The sequence below is a fragment of the Perognathus longimembris genome, chromosome 5 (assembly GCF_023159225.1).
Source record: "Perognathus longimembris pacificus isolate PPM17 chromosome 5, ASM2315922v1, whole genome shotgun sequence".
Lineage (NCBI taxonomy): Eukaryota > Metazoa > Chordata > Mammalia > Rodentia > Heteromyidae > Perognathus > Perognathus longimembris.
This window is the reverse complement of record NC_063165.1, coordinates 46,007,688-46,029,391: the sequence shown is the minus strand read 5'-3', so window position 1 is coordinate 46,029,391 and position 21,704 is coordinate 46,007,688. Positions and strand designations below refer to the sequence as shown.

The following is a 21,704-nucleotide window of genomic DNA, read 5'->3' as shown; positions in this document are numbered from 1 at the left end:
TTTATATGCCTGATTCTTGTTTTGTTTTGTTTTTTGGGGAGGGGCAGTCCTGGGACTTAAACTCAGGGCCTGAGTACTGTCCCTGGCTTCTTGCTCAAGGCTAGCACTCTGCCACCTTGAGCCACAGCGCCACTTTTGGCCATTTCTATATATGTGGTACTGAGGAATGGAACCTAGGGCTTCATGTATAATGAGGCAAGCACTCTTGCCACTAGGCCATATTCCCAGCCCACATGCCTGATTCTTGTACTTATAACCCTTCTCTCCTGCTAAGGATGTAGTCACAGTGGATCCTGGAGCTACCACTATCCACATTCTTAGTAACAAGCTCAGCTGTTTTCTCTCTGTAGACAGCTCTGAACACATGTCACTTGATAGTTGTTTTTTAATTTAAATACATTTTTCTTTTAGTTTTTGTACCTGAATTTTTATCAGTGAAGTGACTTTTATTTACACTGCCAGTGACAAAGTGGAAGTCACTTAATGATGATGACTTGAAGAAGTATTTAAGAGTTTAATGTAATAACAGTTGGAGTAACTATTAAGTTTTCAAGAGACCCCGGGGTACAGTTTAGTGGTAGAATGTGCTTAGCATATACTTAATATTTGCATATACTCTTTTTTTTTTCTTTTTGCCAGTACTGAGGCTTGTACTCAGGGCTTAGGTGCTGTCCCTGAGCTTCTTTGTGCTCAAGGCTAGTACTCTACCACTTGAGCTACTTTGGCTTTTTCTGAGTAGTTTATTGGAGATAAACTTTCTTGCCCAGGCTGGCTTTGGACTGTGATCTTCAGATCTCAGCCTAGGATTACAGATCTAGCTAGGATTAGAGTGGTGTGAGCACCCACTTGCATATACTCTTAACACATGTAAAGCCCTTGGCTTCAATCCTACCACCAAAAATATTCAGTTCTTCTTTTCTGAGGGGGAGTGGGAAGTGGAACTTGGGTTTTGAACTCAGGGTTTCACGCTTGCTAGGCTGAGCCATAGCTCCAGCCCTGTTTTTCACTGGTTATTTTTTAGGATAAGGTCTCACTTCGCACGCAGGCATGTTTCTGATACTGAGTCCTCCAAAAATGGGTTGTCATTGCTCGAATCATGGTTGCAAGCCACTATATCCATCTTCTCTTCTATGGAGGTAGAATCTTTGAGACTTATCTTCCTGGATTGACCTGGACCCTGTAATCTATCCTTTCTTGGCTTCCCATATACTTTGCAATGACAAGTGTACACCACTACATCCAGCTAGAGGTTAAAAAGAGGTCTGGCTTTTCTTCCCAGGCTGGCCTCTAATTTTGTGGGGGTTTTTTTGTGTGTGTTTTTTTTTAAACGTTCCTTCCTTTTTCCTTTATTTTTATTTATTTATTCTTTTTTTTTTTTTTTGGCCAGTCCTGGGCCTTGGACTCAGGGCCTGAGCACTGTCCCTGGCTTCTTCCCGCTCAAGGCTAGCACTCTGCCACCTGAACCACAGCGCCCCTTCTGGCTGTTTTCCATATATATGGTGCTGGGGAATCGAACCGAGAGCTTCATGTGTAGGAGGCGAGCACTCTTGCCACAAGGCCATATTCCCAGCCCCTGGCCTCTAATTTTGATCCTCTGTTCTGTTTTCCAAGTAGCTAGTATTTCAGGTATAGAACACCAGCACTCAGCTCAAGAATATTTAGTTTAGGTTTTGTTTTTGTTTTTGCCAGTCCTGGGGCTTGAACTCAGGGCCTGAGCACTGTCCCTGGTCTCTTTTTTGTTCAAGGCACCTTATTCACTCTCCCTCTTAAAAACCATTTCAACAGGTTTCACTGTTCAATTTTCTTTTCTTTCTTCCTTTTTTTTTTTTTTTTTGCCAGTCCTTGGGATTGACTCAGGTTACCACTTGAGCCACAGTGCCACTTCTGGCTTTTTCTGTGTATGTGGTGCTGAGAATTGAACCCAGGGCTTAATGTATGCTGGGCAAGCACTCTACTACTAGGCCACATTCCAATCCCTGGATATTTAGTTCTTTAACCAAGTAATTTTGCTTATAGCAACTTACTGTGCTCCTGTAACTTTTTTTAGGGAGTGGCACTGAGATTTGAATGCAGGGCTTTGCACTTGCTAGACAGGTGCTCTATTGCTAAGCATGCCTCCAGCCCAGATACTTGGAAAATTTTATTTCATTTGTCAAACATTTATCATGATCCTATTCTGTTGAAGCCCTTGTTCCAGGCCCTAGAAAATAACTGAAGTCTCTACTTTGTGGAGTATAAACTGAAATGAGGGGAGCATGGTCCAAGAAAATAGTATCCCTCCCCACCTCTCACCCCCCACCTCCAGACAAAACTGATAAAAACATAGTGCTCAAATATGGAGAAAAATAACCAGGAAAAGGGGAAGTAGTGTGAAGACAGAGGCACCCCTCACTTAAGGAGATAGTTGAGCAAGAGGGGACACCATATGAAAGCTAGCTGTTACAGCCGTATGATGTACACAAGAAGTGTGCTAAGGAAATCCTTGCTTTGGTCCATCTATGTAATAATCATACAATGTGTTTAAAATTTGTCATAGAAGTTTTTTGCACGTATGCAAATTGAACAGTGAGGGGTTGGGAATGAGACTTAGTGGTAGAATGCTTGCCTTGCATGCATGAAGCCCTGGGTTCAATTCCTCAGCACCACATAAACAGAAAAAGTCAGAAGTGGCTCTGTGGCTCAAGTGGTAACCTGAGTCCAATCCCAAGGACTGGCAAAAAAAAAAAAAAAAAAAAGAACGGAAGAAAGAAAAGAAAATTGAACAGTGAAACCTGTTGAAATGGTTTTTAAGAGGGAGAGTGAATAAGGTGGTAGTGATGGGGAGAATGTTGATTGAGATACATTGTTTACATGTGTAGAAATGTGATAAGGGAATCAAAGTAAGTAAATAGTCACAGAAAAATACTTAAACATGAGAAAATACTCAGTATACACAAAGTTAAAATAACAGAATACTAAACAGTTTAAATGAGTTCAAATATGGCCTAGTGGCAAGAGGGCTTGCCTCCTACACATGAAGGTCTCGGTTCGATTCCCCAGCACCATATATATGGAAAACGGCCAGAAGGGGCGCTGTGGCTCAGGTGGCAGAGTACTAGCCTTGAGCGGGAAGAAGCCAGGGACAGTGCTCAGGCCCTGAGTCCAAGGCCCAGGACTGGCCAAAAAAAAAAAAAAAATAAATAAAGTATAAGTCTAAGGTTTACGTGTTAGAAAAATGTTTATCTAGTAATTTAAGAAAGTGATGGTTTGTAGGTGGTGTATACTTGATCATTGCAAGTTTGTGTCATTTCCTGTTGTCCAGTTAGTGCATATGGCTTTTATAGAAAGAATTGCTTATCAGCAAAGTCCCCTTGAGTTTTATTGACTTTGGTAGGCATTGATGCTGGTGGTACCGTATGTGCTCATAAGTATGTCTGGTCTCATTTTTATCTTTGCCCTGTTTTATAGGTTTGGTGTCTATGTTCCTCTCTCCTGTTTCCACCAAGACAGCAGAGCTCATCTTCTTCTCACAGACTACATGGTTCAACACCAGGCTGTAGAGGAAAGTGCCTCCACTGTGGGTGGCTTGGCCAAATCCAAGGACTTCCTTTCCTTATTGCTGGAGTCTCTAAAGGAACAGTTCAATAATACCACTCCCATCCCCACCCACAGCTGCCCTCTCTCTCCAGACCTCATACGCAATGAAGTGGAATGTTTGAAAGCAGATTTCAATCATAGAATCAAGGAAGTTCTCTTCAACTCCCTCTTCAGTGCCTACTATGTTGCTTTTCTCCCCCTGTGTTTTGTGAAGGTGAGCACTTATCTTGCTTTACACACTCCCTGGATTTGTGTTTAAATTACATAAACTGGGTATTTCTTATTTAATCCCCCTTTTCTCTGTCTCCCCTTTGGCAGCCTGGATGGTGGAGTTCGGCTGCATCTGGAGTGCACTAGTACCGCTCCTGGTTGGCGGATAGGTATTTCCGTATATGTGATGCACCCGTGGTAGTCCCCTTTCTTTCTTTCTTCCTTTACTTTCTTCTTCTGGTTTTTTTGTTCGTTTGTTTTGTTTTTTGAATTTTTATTTTGTTTTTTAGTTTCCGGGAGAATAAGAATTCTACTTACAATACAGTTGTTATGTAGTAGCCTAAGAGAACCAAGGTTCCAATAAAATTCAGCCGTCTGTGGTTGGTATCAACAGGATTATCAGAAGTTTCCTTGAGTTGCATCTAACCTTTAAACTTCAATTTATTTCAATAGACGAGAAAAGTGGTCTGGATGTCACTTGGCCCAGAATCTTGGGGGCTTTTAGTGTCCTTCTTCACCCATTCAGAAGCACTTCTGCAGCCGGAGTGGTCCTTGGGAAGCACTCAGTTCTTCTAGGAAGGAAACACTTAAAATACTACCACCTCTCCCCCTCCCAGTGCTAACGCATACAGCCAGAAAGTCAGGTTGCAGGATTTTGGAGGAGTCTGGTGTTGAACTTTCTCACGGACAGCAGGACAACCAGTGCATGTTGACTCAGTGTGACATTTGTCTGCAGGGCATATGTACACGCGACCCATCCCTGCCTCTTCACCACCAGTGCTTGGTTCATTCTCTCTCTTCTGGTCTTTTCCAGAGTACCCAGTACTATGACATGCGCTGGTCATGTGAGCATCTCATCATGGTGTGGATCAATGCTTTTGTCATGCTCACCACACAGCTGCTCCCATCCAAATACTGTGATTTGTTACATAAGTCAGCTGCTCACCTGGGCAAGTGGCAGAAGCTAGAACATGGGTCCTACAGCAATGCTCCCCAGCACATGTGAGTAATGAAAGGGTAAATCCATGTAACGCTTTTCTACATGCTGTGATCATGTTGATTTGCTTTGTGTCATTCTTGTTCTTGGCTTTGAACATTGTTTAGTTTTTGTCTACATGGATGCTATTATCACGCTAAACCAAATACAGGGCCATTAACTCATTTTCACCACCATCCCCAACCCCTTCTTAAAAACATCTTACATTTCAGCTGCCCAGTCACTTTAAGAGAGTGTACTTTGGGTCCAAAGCTGTACTTTAGAATTTTGTTTCAATCTGAATCCTTTGCCCAAATTTAGAGAGTCATAATATATTTTAAATTCTTTTTATAAGCCTTTAAGATTGGTCCTTCCACCTTCATTGCCACAGCTAAATAGTTGCTAGCTACACATCTCACACTTAAAACAGCTGGAATTGCTTTTCTCATGTTTCTAGTATGTGCAGATTTGGTCTATTATTTTTCCTTTCTCTAATTTTCTTTTTTCCTTCTTAATCTCTACTATTTCCCTGCTTCTCTTATACTCAAATGGCTGTGAGTTCTAAGTATTTCCTCATCTGCCCTTCTCAGTCATTTCTCTGCATGGCCTCTCAGAAACAAAATAACTAACTTTAAAACAGTCTTTTGTTCTCTCACTTCTGAGCCCATCATCATACCTATCAGACCTGGACCATCTTCATCTTCCTCCCTTTTATTATTTGAACATTTCACATATCTCATCCCCTACCAGTTTTTTTTGCCTAATTAAGTGGGACAGATTGAGGTGACCTCCCTTCCCCTCTCCCCCTCAGAGTTCTCCCTTCAATTATCTGCCTTGATGTCTGATACAGATTAGCACAGGCCTTCAAGCCCAGGAACTGAAAGAGATTGGGCCAGGCTGAAAAGAAACCCGACTGTGGGCAAAGGACAGATTTCAATAAAAATTGAAAATACAATCCACAGTACTAGTACTGTACATCTTCAGGCTACTGATGGCACATGGCCATGAGGTGTATCATCACTTTAATGCTGGTAAGTGTGAGCAAGGCCCGTGGAACATTTTCTGAACTGGGAAAGCTTCAGGGTGCTAGCATAATTTTTTTTTAACATATCTAAACTGCTGTCCCAGTTCTTACCCTAGGAAACTAACCTTTTCCAAAATCAAGAAGAGAAGAATTAACTTAGACTTTTTTTTTTAAAGCTTAACCTGAAGATCCCTATCCCCACCCCAACTCCATTACATTGATGCTGGAAAGAATGAAGCATTTTCTTCCTTAACTTCTTTTCCCTAGAGAATCCTCTGTAAAAATAAACCAAGAAAGTGGTAAAGAGGAAAGTGTGTGTGTCACTACCTTGTATGTCTCTGTGTTCTACTGTGTAGCTTCTCACATCTGAGGCAGTTCAATTATGTGATAAGCTGCTTCTCTGTAGCCTTTTTGGGATGTAATTCTGCAATAATTGTCATGCTAGTGTGACAGTATGTTGATTCTCCTCTGCTCTTACTGCCATCAGCTTTCTCTTATTTGTTCCCTATCACTCCCACAGTAGACTGCTCACTTGGGATGGAGATGACGGCACAGTTGCTTACACTATGTACTTTGGCCCATAGATGCCTCACTGAAACATTTGCTCATTCTCCTAAGCCTCTTAAATCCTTCAACACCGAGTTAATGGTATCACTTAACAGGCACTGTGTGCTCCATAGCAACGAAGTTACTGTAACAACTCCTTTCTAACTCCTTCCAGTTTGACCATGGAATTACTATATTTTCAGAAGTCAGGCACATGAAACCTCAAATGTTCGATCTCTTCTGTACAAATATAACTGGCTTTGCCAGACTGTCTTAGTTGTTAATTGTCAATATGCTAACATTGCATTTCTTTCTCTCTTAGTTGGTCACAAAATACAATATGGCCTCAAGGGGTGCTGGTGCGGCACAGCAGATGTTTATATAGAGCCATGGGGCCTTACAACGTGGCAGTGCCTTCAGACGTGTCCCATGCCCGCTTTTATGCAAGTACCACTTACTTGTTTTCAAACATAGTTTAGGGCCAAGTGTTAGGCCTCTCTTTGTGTAAGCACGTAGCATATACTAGGAAGTCAGCATGCGATACAGTTATTGCTGGAACATTGGACCGTGTCCTTTGGAAATGTCTTTTCAAAAGAAGTTTGAATGCCATATATCATTCTAGTTTTAATAGTGTACTTGTTTCTCTAGTTACATTTGGATTTATTGTATTTAGCATTGCTTAAAGCTAGGAGACTATTGTACGACTTCTCTTTTCATCTTAAAATTTGATTTCGTAATAGTTTGGCTTAATAATAGTGTATTTTTTGTTTATTTTTTATTTTGTGTGTGTGCGTGTACATGCGCACGCACGCACATGCAATGGGCACTTTGAACACGGGGTCTGGGTGCTGGCCAGCCTGAGCTTTATTTGCTCAAAGTTAGTGCTCTGTCACTTTGAGCCACAGCATGCCATTTCTAGCTTTTTGGTAGTTAGTCAGAGATAGGACTTTGTTGCCCAGGTTGAACCACAGTCCTCAGATCTCAGCCTCTTAAGTAGCTAGGATTGCAAGTGTCAGCCACCATATTTGTCTGTTTTTAACTGTTATTTAATACAGTATTAATGTGATGTCTTATGTTTTTTGAATTTGTCATATACAGGGCTGGGGATATGGCCTAGTGGCAAGAGTGCCTGCCTCATATACATGAGGCCCTGGGTTCGATTCCCTAGCACCACATATACAGAAAATGGCCAGAAGTGGCGCTGTGGCTCAAGTGGCAGAGTGCTAGCCTTGAGCAAAAAGAAGCCAGGGACAGTGCTCAGGCCCTGAGTCCAAGCCCCAGGACTGGCAAAAAAAAAAAAAAAGAAAGAATTTGTCATATACATTATCCTTTTAAAGCTTCCACTTTGGGGGGCTGGGAATATGGCCTAGTGGTAAAGTGCTTGTCTCATATACATGAAGTCCTGGGTTCGATTCCTTAGCACCACATATATAGAAAAAGCCAGAAGTGGCGCTATAGCTCAAGTCGCTGAGTGCTAGCCTTGAGCAAAAAGAAGCCAGGGACAGTGCTCAGACCCTGAGTTCAAGCCCCAAGACTGGCAACAAAAACAAAACAAAAGCTTCCACTTTGGAAGTTTGACATGTGTAGTGGCTTTTAACTTTTACTTTTACTTTGATTTGAGAGGCGGGGGGGAAACCTTAAAAATTAAAAAAAGGGAAAAGCAGTAGATACCCATTAACTCTCTATACTATTAACTTATGCTTTGGATCATGTTTGGTTTCAATTTTCAGTTTTCTAGGAATTCTGGCCCTTAGTAGCAGAGTATTTATAAAAGGAAGGTCAATTGGCTGGCCAAAGCGAATGAGGAATACCAGACATATGTAAGAGACATTTCTTTTTTTCTTTTTTTTTTTTTTTTTTGCCAGTTCTGGGGCTTGGACTTAGGGCCTGAGCACTGTCCTTGGCTTCTTTTTGCTCAAGGCTAACACTCTGCCACTTGAGCCACAGTGTCACTTCTGGCCATTTTCTATATATGTGGTGCTGGGGAATCGAACCCAGGGCTTCATGTATACGAGGCAAGCACTCTTGCCACTGGGCCATATTCCCAGCCCTGCAAGAGTCATTTCTTAGTGAAAATGTCCATTGTTCAGTACAGTTCCTTTGAGTGGAGATCACATCCTAAAATAGAATTAGAGATCCTTTCTGGACATACTTGTGTCTCTGTCCCTCTGTGCCATCCAGTTCCTTGTGACAGTCAGTACATGGACTCTTTGGTTCTGCAGGTACTTACTTCAAGGGACCTCTCAGCTTCATTCCAGGAACTCACATCAGAGCAGTATACTTGTAAACAGGTTAGGAAAGGCAAAGTGAATGGAGATTGGGAGCATGGGGAGAGTGAAAAGCTATTGACTGAGGAGTCTAGAGCAGTTCCTCCCCAACTCCCATGCAGTTGCCTTAAATGAGTGGGCTCAAATCAGAACTCTGTATGTGTTTCTCCAGAGGATATATATCTTAATTCAGTTGGCAGGATTCTCTAGGCTAGCTGCTTCTCCTTAATCTGTTTAGTAGTTTCTACCCCTTAACCTGTAATAGTCAGGTACTTTATTACAATTTTTCCTTGTTAGTGTTAATTCGAATCTACAGAAAGATGAAGCAAGTAAAGTATCTGGTGATTTTAATGGACCAGATAGTTTTATCAGTGCCTCTCATAGTAGTTCTTGGACCCACTTGTATGTAAATTACCTAGCTTAGTCTTTTAAAACATGGATTTAGGCCTCTTTCCCAGGATTCTGAATCAGAATCTGGAGGATCTTGGGAATTTTGTAGCATTTGCATATTTGAAAATGATCCTTAAATTTATTTAAAATGTGCCCACTTACCCATAGTTAGTTAAAACCTGACCTCACCTTTCTTATTTAATTTATAGATAATTAGTACGTCTAACTACAAAATAGACCTTGCCACAGAATATAACAGTTTTGCTTTTTTCAGTCTTTCTTTTTTTGGTCAGTCATGGGGCTCTGTCCTTGAGCTCTTCTGTTCAAGGCTAGCACTCTACCACTTGAGCTATAGTGCCACTTCCGGTTTTCTGGTGGTTAATTGGAGATGAGTCTTACGGACTTTCCTGCCTGGGCTGGCTTTGAACCTCAGTCCTCATATCTCAGCCTCCTGAGTATGTAGGATTACAAGGTTTGAGCCACTGATCCTGGTTTTCAGTCCTTAAACATCACTTCTGAACCAGTTTATATGTGATACTGTTGGATGTCATGTAACAAAACCCAAGAAAGATTTTCTTTTTCCCAGGAAAGGCCCTAGGAACCTGGGTCTCTTTTAGAGCTGTTTGTCTTAATTCTCAAGTTTAAGCTTTTAATATTGAAATTCATCTGGGGGCTGGGAATATAGCCTAGTGGTAAAGTGCTTGCCTCATGTACATGAAGCCCTGGGTTCAATTCCTCAGCACCACATATATAGAAAACGCCGGAAGTGGTGTTGTGGCTCAAATAGAGTACTAGCTTTGAGCAAAACGAAGCCAGGGACAGTGCTCAGGCCCTGAGTTCAAGCCCCAGGACTGGCAAAAAACAAAACAAAACAACCAATATTGAAATTCATCCAAAGTTCTATGTGGAGGGGCATGCCTGTAATCCCAGCACCTGGGAAGCTAGGGTAGGAGGATCGAGAGTTTTAAGAACTTGAGACTGACCTAGGCAACTTGGGAAGGCTGTGTCTCAACAACAACAACAAAATTCCATGCAAACACACTTTCAAAAAATCATCTGATATATTACTGTTATCACAATTATGATGAGCTGCTAGGTAATATTCCTTTGCAACCTATGGTTCTTTTCATAGAACATTTTTATTAGTCAACTAGGATTTAGCCCCTGAGACTGAAGAGATTGATGAGAATGGAAATAATGAACACTGATTTTAGTCTAGGTCTAATTCCTGCTTATTCTTTTTCTCCTTCCTTGCCTTATCCTTTTGTTTCCTATTTTTCATAGCGGGTTAAAAGTTGACAGAAAAAGTAAATCCTATTGATATTTCTACTTGTCCTTCTTTTGAAACTTGTATGGTACTATTATTTAAGTTGTAGCTTAAGAATGCCGTTTTATTTATTAAAATAGTGCATTTTGAATGGCTATATAAGGACCTACATTTTATCTTTAATTTTTGCCTCTTGAGTTACAAAACCTGAAACATTTCCCATTTGATCCTTTATCCAACCCCTGTCTTAGAAAAATATGTTTTGGGTTATCTTAAAATATATACCTGCATTATAAACTTTGAAAAATATAGGTACTACTATGTGGTGTCAGATTCCTTTTCATATCCCAGAGGAATTGAAATAAAATTTACTTAATTATTTGTGAGCAAAAAGAAAAACATTTAAAATAAATAATGAAGTAGCCTGATTGAGGACTGGGGCTTGGCTCAAGGGGTAAAGCATTTGTTTAATACACACAAGGCTCTGAGTTCAAACTTAATTAGCACCAAAAAGAGAAACACCTGGGTTGATACTTAGTAAGTGGAGATATATTTGTTACTGCCTGCAAGAACCCATAAACATGAAATATCTTTGATGAATGTAACAGAATGTAACAGAAACTTCATTCTTTCTGTGAAATAATATTTTGTGTTTTGACTTCCTTACAGTTCCTGTTTCATCGTCCATTAAGGCTGTTAAATCTACTTATCCTTATTGAGGGCAGTGTTGTCTTCTACCAGCTATATTCCCTGCTGCGGTCAGAGAAGTGGAACCATACACTTTCCATGGCTCTCATCCTCTTCTGCAACTACTATGTTTTATTTAAGCTCCTCCGGGACAGAATAGTATTAGGCAGGGCATACTCCTACCCACTCAACAGTTATGAACTCAAGGCAAACTAAGCTGCCTCTCAACAATGAGGGAGAACCTAGATAAAAATATTTTCATACGTTCTATTTTTTTCTTGCGATTTTTATAAATATTTAAGATATTTTATATTTTGTATACTATTATGTTCTGAAAGTTGGGACTGGTAAGGGATATTAAATGTATCCACAAACAAGGTGATGTGATCGTTCATGTGTTAGTATATATGAAAGATATGCCTCCAGTAAAAGTTGGATTTGTATGGCTCCGGAATAACTCATTTGTGTACACATCTCTGCATCACTTGACAGAACAAGTATTTTATTTCTTTTCAGCTCTTCTCATCCTTAGTTCTCAGCTGGCCAGTAATGATTGCTATAAAGGCAAGATGAGTAGATTGGCCTTCTAAACCTAGTCTCTCTTAATTCAGCTGGCTAATAGTGTTAGAATAACAGTGAATTAAGAGTCCTGGGTGGGGTTCTTGCCTTCTGCAAGGAAACCTTTTTGATAGGAGTTTCAGATAATTTGTTTTACCCTGTGACATTTAGAAGTACTTTTGAATAAGCTGAGGCTTGGGTTTTGCTGTCACTTTTTGGTTCCCCCCCCTTTTTTTTCTTTTGCTTCCAAAGATTTTTCTTGTACTTTTAGTTGTTTGAAATGATGCTTTTCAAACACAGGAGTGTTTTTAGAATATTCACATTTGTGAAGGAGATGATGGGTAGCTGGATCCTTGGAAGAAGATGAATTAAATGTCATGTGGCCTATTAGAGCATAGGCCAGTTGAAGATACCAAAGTAACTGGAAGAAAGGGCAAGTCCTCAGCTTAACATTCTTGGAGGCAGACTAGCAGCAGCCATTTATAGTGGCCTACTGTTTGGAGTCATGAGGGAAAGTGAAATACAAGTTCTTGCTTTTTGGATCTATATCCAAAATAGCATTTTAAATTTCATACTCAAGGGGTGGGGATGTAGCTCAGTAGTAACATGCTTGTCTAACATGACACAAGACCCTGTCTTTATTGCCAACACCACAAAATAAAGGTAAATAAATTTCATACTGCCGAACTTTCACGTTTCTGAGCATTACCATAACATGACCAATCATGTAATTAATAAACTAGATTGAAAACAGTTCTTAAAGAGTTCTCAACAGGAAAAACATCTAAGAAATAGGTGCATATGTAGCTACTAAACTGACCACTTTTGTGTTTAATCATGGCTTCCTTAAATATGTTCGTTCATGTGCATACTTGTTTTAAAAGTTAAATGGTTTGACATCCAACCAGCCAGATGCATGTTGACCACCAGGTCCTATCAAGATTTTGCGGATACAGTCATGAGTAAGAAATGCGGGGTCCTTCTCTCATAATTGAAGGTAGGTGGGATAGATCATGTAATAAGTCTGTTTATATATAAAATGTTCCTTGGTGGTAGTGATAAGTGCAATGAAGGAGGATCAGGACAAGGGAACCAAGTAGTAGAGAAGGTAGACAAGGCATTTTTGAGGAGATAACTTGGAGAGATCAGAGTGAGCAAGACTGGGCCATATAGGATCCTGTGTTACAAGAACAGCAAGGCAGTGTGGCCTTAGGTGGGGATAAGTTGATAAATTGGGAGAATGGCAAGAGAACCAGTTTTGGAAGTTAGCTGCTATTTCAAAAAGTGGTTCAACCTAAATGTTTTCTGAAATGTTTTCTGAACAAAGCGCAGGAAGCCACCATCTCACTGCTTGCATTGTCATCTTTGATGTTTCTCTCCGCTAACTGAAATTACTTGGCAGCTGAGAACAAACGTAGCATGACCACACTTGTCTCATTAAAAGGGCCCCAATTTAGCTAGGCGTGGGTCATGCCTGTAGTCCTGGCACTCAGGAGGCAGACTACACTAGACATTGTCTCAAAAAGAAAAAAATAGCACCAACTTAGCTGTAGCATACAAAAACAGTTTTCATTAGAACAAGTAGACTAGTGATAAGCATGATCTGCCTTTTAGCTGAATTCTAGAGTAGCAGATGCTAACCTACTACTGGCTGTTGGAATAGTAGTCCTTGCCTTTGTATGTGGTAGCATCAGGGGCATTAGAACTGTGCTGCTACCTATTGTCCTTTGTAGGTATTAAAACGGGAGAGGGGGGAATGCCAGTTACTTGGGTTAGCAGGTTATGTAAGGGAGACACTCCTTAGTGATGGTAGGAAATGTGTAGGACCCTAAAGAATGGTTTTTTGATTGAGGTGGGGATATAATTGTATGGAAAGGAAGATGTAGCAAGAGATCAGTTGGATGAACTGGGGATCTTGCGTGAGGAAAAAGGCTTTTCCCTGTTGACATGAGTGGCCTAAATTGGGCAGACATCATAAGAGTAGAGGCAAGAGGGTCCCAGGAATGAGGTAGAAATGCACTTTGATACCCTATTTGCTGTAACCTATAGACACTATATTCCCCCTCCCCTGCCCCTTCCCAATCACCACCACCATTACTATATTTTCCCCTCTGTCCTGTTTATGAGGCAATTACTGTGTTACATACTACTGGGTGTCAGAGATAGGGGTATTCAGAATTCATTTGCTAACAGCAGATCAAAATCAGCCATCACAGGAATGCTAATAGATGATAATCATTTAGGTGACAGAAAAGGGATTCTCACTGGAAGGAAAGTTCAAGCAGTTGGGAGACCAAACTGGACTTGGTAATATAGGTAATATAGGATGTTGATTACTTTGTGGCTACAAAAGAACATGATGAGAGTTAAAGCTACACAGCAGTACAAGTGAGAACTGGTGGAATGTATTGTGCCCCTTTGTAGAAGCATGTGAATACACAGTACAAGAACATAGACTTGCACAGGGTCCTCATGGGAGCTCCGTTGAAGCCCACAAGTGGCAAACTACAGTGAAGAGACAAGATGGTTGAGTTGTTCTTCCTGCACCTCTGAACCCCATCTTGTGAAAACTTATACCAGGGCAGTGAACATTCACATTCTCTCATAAAGCATTGTTAACATGATTACTTAAGAACTGTCCCTGATTCCAATAATAGAAAAACTGAGTTCACATCTTTGTAGTGGACCCACAGGACTCCTTTAATTGTGGGCTTATAAGCTGTTTTTTCCTTCTTAATTTTCACTGCAAATTCTGGGTACAGTACCTCAGTTTATAATGGGGACCTTGGTGAAATGACCATGGCTGCTACAGTGAGAAGGTAAGAGTTGTAAACACTTGGCTATCAGGGAGATGTAAAATATCAAAAGCAAGAAAAGCCACCTGAAGCAGGTGATCAGGACTTTCATTGTTGTTCCAGACCTTAAAGTAAGGAAAGATGACAATACAACAAAGAACAAGGAGTCTGACGTATATAATTTACTTCTCTAATGCTCATTTTGAGGCTCCCCACATCATCTAGCTCATAGTCCCATCATAGGCATTTATTTTATATCATTTATTAGAGTACATTTTAAGCATAACAATCTTAATTACACTTAGATGTCTCTGGATAGTTTGAGTAATTATACTATTTAAGGAGTAGAAAAACATTTGAAAACATTTGTAGAGCTCAAAAAACAGCTGCAATTGTGGCTTTCTAATAGACTCCTTTGAAAAAGTGCTTTGCTTTGCAGTCATAAGCCAGAAAGTACATGGCATTAGTTCATGCAAAGCATTGTGGTTCACAAGTAAAATATATCACTATGGACATCATGACATTCTTATATTAGCTATGTCCTCTCACAAAGAGTTGGAATCCCTGTGTTGTTCAGGTATCTCAGGGCAACTAAGGGATCTGCTGTGTGTCAGTCAATCTCTGTGACCCCTAAATAAATACTATGTTGGTGCTGATCTCAGTCACCCTTCTATCCCACCCCTCCACCCCCCATTCATGCCTGGAAAAGTCTCATTCCCTTTTCTGGCCCTATTTTGCCAAGGTGTTAGCAAAGGAGGGCACATTCTTTTACATTTTAGGCTGACCTTCCTACTTGATGTGCCAAAAATACACCCTGAAGATTCATATCACACAGAACCAGCCAGCCTAGTTCCTCCCCAATCCTAGACCAATGAATCTTACGTTCTCTGGGACACAAGACAAATCATTGCCCCACCCAGTTTTAGTGAATACAATGATGTGCTGAACATTCTACAGGAGATGAACAGTTTTATTTTGAGCCTATGCAGCAGAATTAATTCACTTTGTAACTATCAATGTCAAATCCTTTTTCAAGGAGTGTGAAGTGCTGATCTCACCTGGTTCATTTGTAGAGATCTAACAGGACCTCACAACCAAACAATTCAGGACCATGCAAAACCTATGAGTCTCAATTTTCAGAATCAAAGAATGTGTTCAACACCAGAGCGACTCATTGGGTAGAATTGCAATCAGCAGGTCAATTAAATACTGTCTATACTAGTGAAAGATGCTTAGTTGTTCCTTCCCCAGCCTCTTCTGTCACTTGGTAACCAATAATTCTCAACCTTGCTACTCACTGTTTCTGGGCTGTTTCACTTGCTTCATCTCACCCTTTTACTTTAGACTGCAAAATTTTGGGCATACTGAGGTCCACAAGTACAGTATCACTAAGCTCTTGATAAATATTTATTGAGAATGATGGATCATACTTATATTTTCAGTGTCCTCAGAATCTAGATTTTTGACGGGCAGTATTTAAAATTTTAGAGCATAGATCAGGCTAACAGCGTCTTACTGGAGATTCTTGGTCAGGTCTCTTCATATTTCATGTGAAGCAGAGAATAAAAAGTAAAAATATCCTCCATCTGGTCCAGTTTGATAAAAAGAAAGCACTGAAAAAAATTAGTACTTCACTTCAATTTCAGTACTTAAATCAGTGACCTCAGCTGGAGGATTGATAGTTGAAGAGTTGCAGCCCTTTCTAGGGCATCACACAGAGCCTTCTGGAGACATCCAACCTTGTTCTACTCCTCCTCTTGATGAAAGTTCACGGTCTTATCCCATCCAGCCATTTTTTTTTTTTTTTTGCAGGAGGGAGAGAGGTTTCCAGTTTTCAGAGCCCCAAGTGGTGACCAAACGGATAATCTCAGCATATATGGGAAACGATTGTTTATGAGCTAGAATTTCATCAGTCCCTAGCACACAAGAAACTTACAAATATGTAGGTGACCACTGACAGACAGAATAGGATTATGAAATTGTAACCCCTGCCCCTTGTACAACCACTTGAAAACTTAAAAACTACAGAATAATTTTGTAGCAGTAGAAGGTGTTTGTGAGGTGAGTAGTTTTCCCAGCCTTGCTTTCTGGATTAGAATTATCTTAGAAAAGCTTGGGGTGGGGAACATCTCCAGACAGCTATCAGTATATCACATGCTTGTTGACAATGCCACATGCCTAAAGGTGATTCCATAAATGAAGGGTGTCCATCTAAATTAGGAACATGGCAGCCATTTTATAAATATACAGAAGTGCCTCAATCTTCAGAACTGGAGACACTTGTTAATATGTACATAAAGCTTCTCAGTCTATCCCCAACAAAAAATATATTCTTGTGCATTACAAACAAAACTTTCAATGGTCAAAGTAGTTTAGGTAGCTCGTTACTTGGCTCAATTCTGAATGATGAAGTGCAGTGCGGTTATTGCCCTCTTGCCTTCTAACTGGAATGTGAGCTTTCAAAGCATAGGCACCACAGTGCACTGAGACTGGCACAAAACTTATCTACCACAGTTTCTGATAAGGCAGGAATGTGCTTTTCAAATCTCCCGAACATGGTCTTTCTCATGTCTCACCACCGTTATTTCGTCACTTGCTTGCCTAGGGGGATAATAATATGTCCTGAGACTTTTCTTATGGGTTGGTATCTATCTCACTGGCAGTTGGTCCAATATCTTGACTGATCACCCAATGAGAAAGCAAAAATACTCACCAAAGGCCTATTAAATACCCCATCTCATCTCTGTTCTCTGAAGACAGAACTCATTAGCTGACTTATCAGATACCCTTGCCATAAATTCTGGCTTAAAAGGCATGGGACAAGATAACAAAACTGTAAGACTTACCCGAGTGAAGAAAATGGTGCCCCCCCCAACCCGGTGTGTGTGTGTGCTCTTAGGGAACTTTGCAATAACTGACCACCTTCTACTTTCTGTAAGGTCCAGCCAGGTTTGAACCTGACAAGAGGTGCCCCGTGAAGCCTTCTGGGGAGCACTAAAAATCTTTCAGCAGGTATACTCATTTTCCTTCCCCTCTCCATCTGAAAAGAACCATTGAAAATTCTAACTCCAAGAAAATCACATTGGTTTATTGGGAAGAAAGCAAGTTTGAATGTCTGGAGTAGGTGATGAATAAGGGGAGTTATGGAAGGAAAGAGGTGCCTCACCTCTGCTCTTGAGTTAATGGAGAGAAAGGGAAGGGACCCACTGGCCAATGTGATTCATTATCGAGGAGAGCAGCTTCTGAGCATGGTAGTGATGGCCAATCTTCTAGAGCTTGATCCTCCCTGAACTCTTCCTGTCCTGCCCAGCCTAGCATAGAAAGGCTGGAACTGAACTAGACATGGCTTCTGCTACTGCCCCAGCAAATTAAAACACATATGGTTTGCATGTAATTGTGCTTATATGTAAGACTTTTTTATCCATGTGCAATGACCAATGTGCTTAAGATTCTGATGTTAAGAAAGCTGATGGATACCCAAAAGAAGATCCAATGGCAATCCTCAGCTCAACCCCTATTCTTCCCAGTTACCAAATTGATAAATCAGTATAGTGGCAGGCAGAGTTCCAAGTTAATGAAAGCCACAGCCAGAAAGTCTTCATGGATGGTGCCAGTCTCAAGGTTTGAGTGTAGTTTTCTACCCTTCTACTCTGGTATACAGAATCATTTTGGCAGGTCCACAGAGATTCCAGGGAAACAACATGTGGTAACATTTATCAACTTGGGTATCTAAGTGCACCCTATTTTGCTTCTTTTAACAAAGCTTATTAGTAAATGGATCTAAAACAACACATGTTTTAGAGTGTTAAGAAGCATGAAGAAGAGGCCTTCAAATCTCAATGGCAACATTTCCTGACAGGCAATGAATTTTTCTTTCTTTCAAAGGACATGCTCACAGCCAGCTCTCAGCTCTAATAGATAATGGTAATGGGGGAGGAGTACAACTCACCCCGATTTCAAAGGCAGCAGACATTCCATACTCTTCCCTTACCTAACCCTTTCCTTCTTGCTCATATGACCTTATCTCAGTTTTACCCTTTGGTCTTTCCCTTGGTCACTCTTGTAGAAAAAGGGATCATTAATGAATGGTCAAAGGCTGAAAAAAAAAGTTGGAGGTCAAATTATAAGCCCATGCTTAGATAACCTGTTCCTGGGAGATGGCAGTTTGGCCCTGTAAATAACTTCCGGGTGGATCATGACATTCTTCTGCAGACACCAGCAGGTGAACTGACATCATTCTATTTGCCTCCCACTTCCTCCATCCAGAATCACTGATCTCCGCTGGGGCTGGTAAAAACAGCTAGTTGATGTCTCCAGTCTTTGGCCATTCTTAGGGATAGTCATTTTATTTCTAAGGGTAACACCTTCTGGAGTGACCCATGTGTTTTCTGCCAACTCTCCACAGAGAAGGCCAGGGGAAACTGTCTGAGTGGGACTTCTGATCGGGGACAGCAGGACCTTGGAATCCGCCACTGTGGACGAGGGGGGCAGGTGGTCCATGATGGGGAAAGGAGGACTGAATAAGATCAGGCTCTGAGGTCTTCCAGACCTGGGCCTGTGGAAAGACTTAGCACCTCCAGAGGACCGCTCTATTTTTGAAGAAAGAGGGTTGTCCCCAGATGCTTCTGTGTCTGACAAACGCTTTCTGCACTGCACTGTTGCATCCTGGGTGGTGTGCAGGTTGGACAAGCCTGGTTCTGGAGAGAGATTGGATCCCTCCCACAGGCACAAGGCAGTGGCATCTACCAATGAGGCCTTAATGGTTCCCGTGTCTTGCTTTGGTTTCTCTTCTTTTGGGCTTTCCAAGGAGGAGGAAGATTCATCTTTGGCTGGTTTCTGAGAGGTGGCACCCATTGAACTAAGTTCTTCTTGGCTCTTCTCCAGAGGCTGAGCCCCACTCTCCCCTGTGTTCTGAGAAGGCAGGGGCTGTGGGTTCTGTGTGTACTGAATCTTGGGCCGGATGACTGGAACTGCCTTGGCCTGACACATTTTCACCATGAAGGAGGTTCTCACCGCTGACACACTCACAGGAGCTGAGTTCCGGCGACCTGTGAGGGTGTGAGGAAAAACATCCAGGTCCTGGGTGTCTTGAGGATAAACCTTCCAGGAGTCTGCTTTACATTGAGATGAAGTCACCCAGGGGACCTGGGGATCTCTTGGCTCAGGGAGCTGCATTTCAGGTGTACTAAACGAGGCCCCATTCTCAAGCCAGAAAAGGTCAGCCATGGGAACGGCAGAGTCCAAGTTGAGAGAAGAAGGTCTGTTTTTCCCTTTTGAGGGCCCACCCTCAGTGCTCCTCAGCTGTAACTTTGGAGGTTGCTCTTCAGGTAAAGTGCTGCTGTCCTGAATGCCAGGGGAGCTTTCCTTGTTGGGTTCTGCTTTGGAGACATTGTCTTGCTTCATCTGGGAGTTGCTGTGCCTCCATGGTTGCCCCTGATCTTTTTTCTCCCCTAAGCTGATAGGGCTGGTGTCTGCTGGTTTGGATAGTCCATTATCTGTTCCCTTTGGGCTGGGAAGTCCTTCTCCCCCTTTCAGGCCAGAGAACTCTCTAAAGGACTTCAGGGTTCTCTCATCCAATCCAGTCATCTCTCTCCTGGTTGCTGGGGGCTGCTGAGTGTCAGAATTCTTCTCAGAGTCCAGATTGGCACAGCTGCTGGAGAAGGAGACATCATCAAGAGTCCACTGGCTCTTAACCGTGGCCTTGCTATCCAGAGAATGGCTCTGGCGTAGGCTGGGCCTGTGGCAAAGCCTCCTTTCCAATCGATGGCTCTGGGGGCCCTGGGGCTGGGACTCGTGCACCTCTTTGAGGGTGGGAGAGTGAAGGGGACTCGTCACCCACTGCGGCTCCTCCCAGGGCTCCACCATCTCCAAGCCATGCTGAGCAATGTCTGTCACAGTGTCATCTTCATCACAGTCTGAAGGCTCCTGCCCTGAGTGGATGACATCCCCCCTTCCTTGTGGTAAGATCTCAAGCTCTTTCGTTGGGCTAGGGAAACCAGAGCCCTTTTCCTTGGGAGCAGCATGTTTTGAATGTGGCTTTTCCTTCTGTCTTGGAGCATCTTCCTCTTCTCCACAGGGACCAGGGGTCCCAGGATTGTCTTTGGACGTTGGCTGCTCTACATAGGAATGGGTCCTCAAAGTCTGAGTGGGATCTTCTCTCTCAGGACTTCCCTTGGCCAGAAAGCCTCCAGGTGGCTCCTCCAGAGGTGTTGGAGGGGGAGCAGCAGGAAGGAGTGGAGGAGAGACATTCCCTAGACCTTCCACCTTTATCCTTGGGGGTGAAGATGACTTCTCAAAGGGAATTATTGCCAGAGGAGCCAGACTTCCACGATCTGGACTTGGGGCCTGTTCAGGTGAGGATCTAGAGATGCAGATGGTTGGCTCCAGCTTCTCTGTATTGGCTGCTATAGCAGCCCCTTGTGTGTTCTGAATGGTGGAGTCCTTAGTCCATGCCTCTGGAGGGCTGGAGCCACAATACAAGATCCCTGGAGGCTCTGGGGAAGGAAAAGGCTCTGTATTTGACTCAAGAACTGGCTGATGTGGGTCGATCTGAGCAGGTGGTGGCAAGGTGGAGAGCTCCTCCTCAGATTCAATTATTTTCAGCTCCTGTTGAATCTCTGGCCAGATTAGGACATTAGCCAGATCATCTTCATCCTGAAAAGACACCAACAAACTGATTTGCAAATCCTTCCATCTCTATCTCCACAGCCTGGGGGCTAAGACCCACCACCTTTCTCACCTGATTTGCCACATCCTTACATCCTAACTGGCATTCCTGGCTTGTTTCTTACCCGCTCCAAGCCATTCAACCTTCCAGAATTCTGAACAGAATTCTGACAGAATTCTGAACACAACATTCTCAGAATGTGTTCCATTGGCCTGATGTTCATCTCCAACACCGTTCTTTGAGTGTTTCAGGCTTTCTGTTTCCCACCTGAGGCTCGTGGCATATTTTGTTACTTCTGCCTGAGAGTATCTCTTTCCTATCACATCCTCTACCCCTTATCAAGAGAGTTTCTCAACCTTTTATAGTCTTCAGAGAACCCCTTGCTGACCCTGGTGACATGCCTCTTCCTTCTAACTAGTGAGAGCAGACAGAAAGGCCAGGAAGGCAACCAGCAAACCTGCCGTCCTGCTCCTGAGGTTCTACATCCCTCATAGTGGCCTTGAGCGATCAGGCATGCAGGCCTCTAGATATCACATTATGGCCCACTGCCCCAGGAAGACCCTCATGTGAACAGTGGACTGAATGGATGAAGGGGTCCAATCAGTGGACCATACAAAACCACCTCTCATCTTGTTATGTAAGGACATCTCATAAAAACCTTAAAACACTCCCCTTCTAATGAGCTGACAAGGCTGGATGCCAGTGACTCATGCCTGTAATTATAGCTACTTATGAGGCTGA

The 21,704-nt window shown here is 42.3% G+C and overlaps 2 protein-coding genes and 1 long non-coding RNA gene across 5 annotated transcripts in view; 1 reads left to right on the top strand and 2 right to left on the bottom strand.

Annotated features, from left to right (window-relative positions):
• The window catches only part of Tmem39a (transmembrane protein 39A), a 35,893-nt gene extending 24,505 nt beyond the window's left edge, over positions 1-11,388 (top strand). For all 3 annotated transcript variants that reach the window (XM_048346691.1, XM_048346690.1, XM_048346692.1), the window contains 4 exons: positions 3,448-3,790; positions 4,601-4,788; positions 6,655-6,775; positions 10,926-11,388. In XM_048346691.1, coding sequence (XP_048202648.1) covers positions 3,448-3,790; positions 4,601-4,788; positions 6,655-6,775; positions 10,926-11,159 — 886 coding nt within the window. In that variant the 3' untranslated portion in view covers positions 11,160-11,388. The remainder of the gene's footprint in view (positions 1-3,447; positions 3,791-4,600; positions 4,789-6,654; positions 6,776-10,925) is intronic.
• Positions 8,479-17,104, bottom strand: LOC125351728. The gene is made up of 3 exons (XR_007211006.1): positions 15,927-17,104; positions 11,414-11,417; positions 8,479-8,490 (listed from the first exon to the last, which is right to left on the bottom strand). It is a non-coding gene; the product is annotated as an uncharacterized LOC125351728 (long non-coding RNA).
• A 42-nt stretch (positions 17,105-17,146) lies between these two features.
• Positions 17,147-21,704, bottom strand: part of Arhgap31 (Rho GTPase activating protein 31) — a 107,074-nt gene continuing 102,516 nt past the window's right edge. The window contains exon 12 of the mRNA XM_048346689.1: positions 17,147-20,950. Coding sequence (XP_048202646.1) covers positions 18,530-20,950 — 2,421 coding nt within the window. The 3' untranslated portion in view covers positions 17,147-18,529. The remainder of the gene's footprint in view (positions 20,951-21,704) is intronic.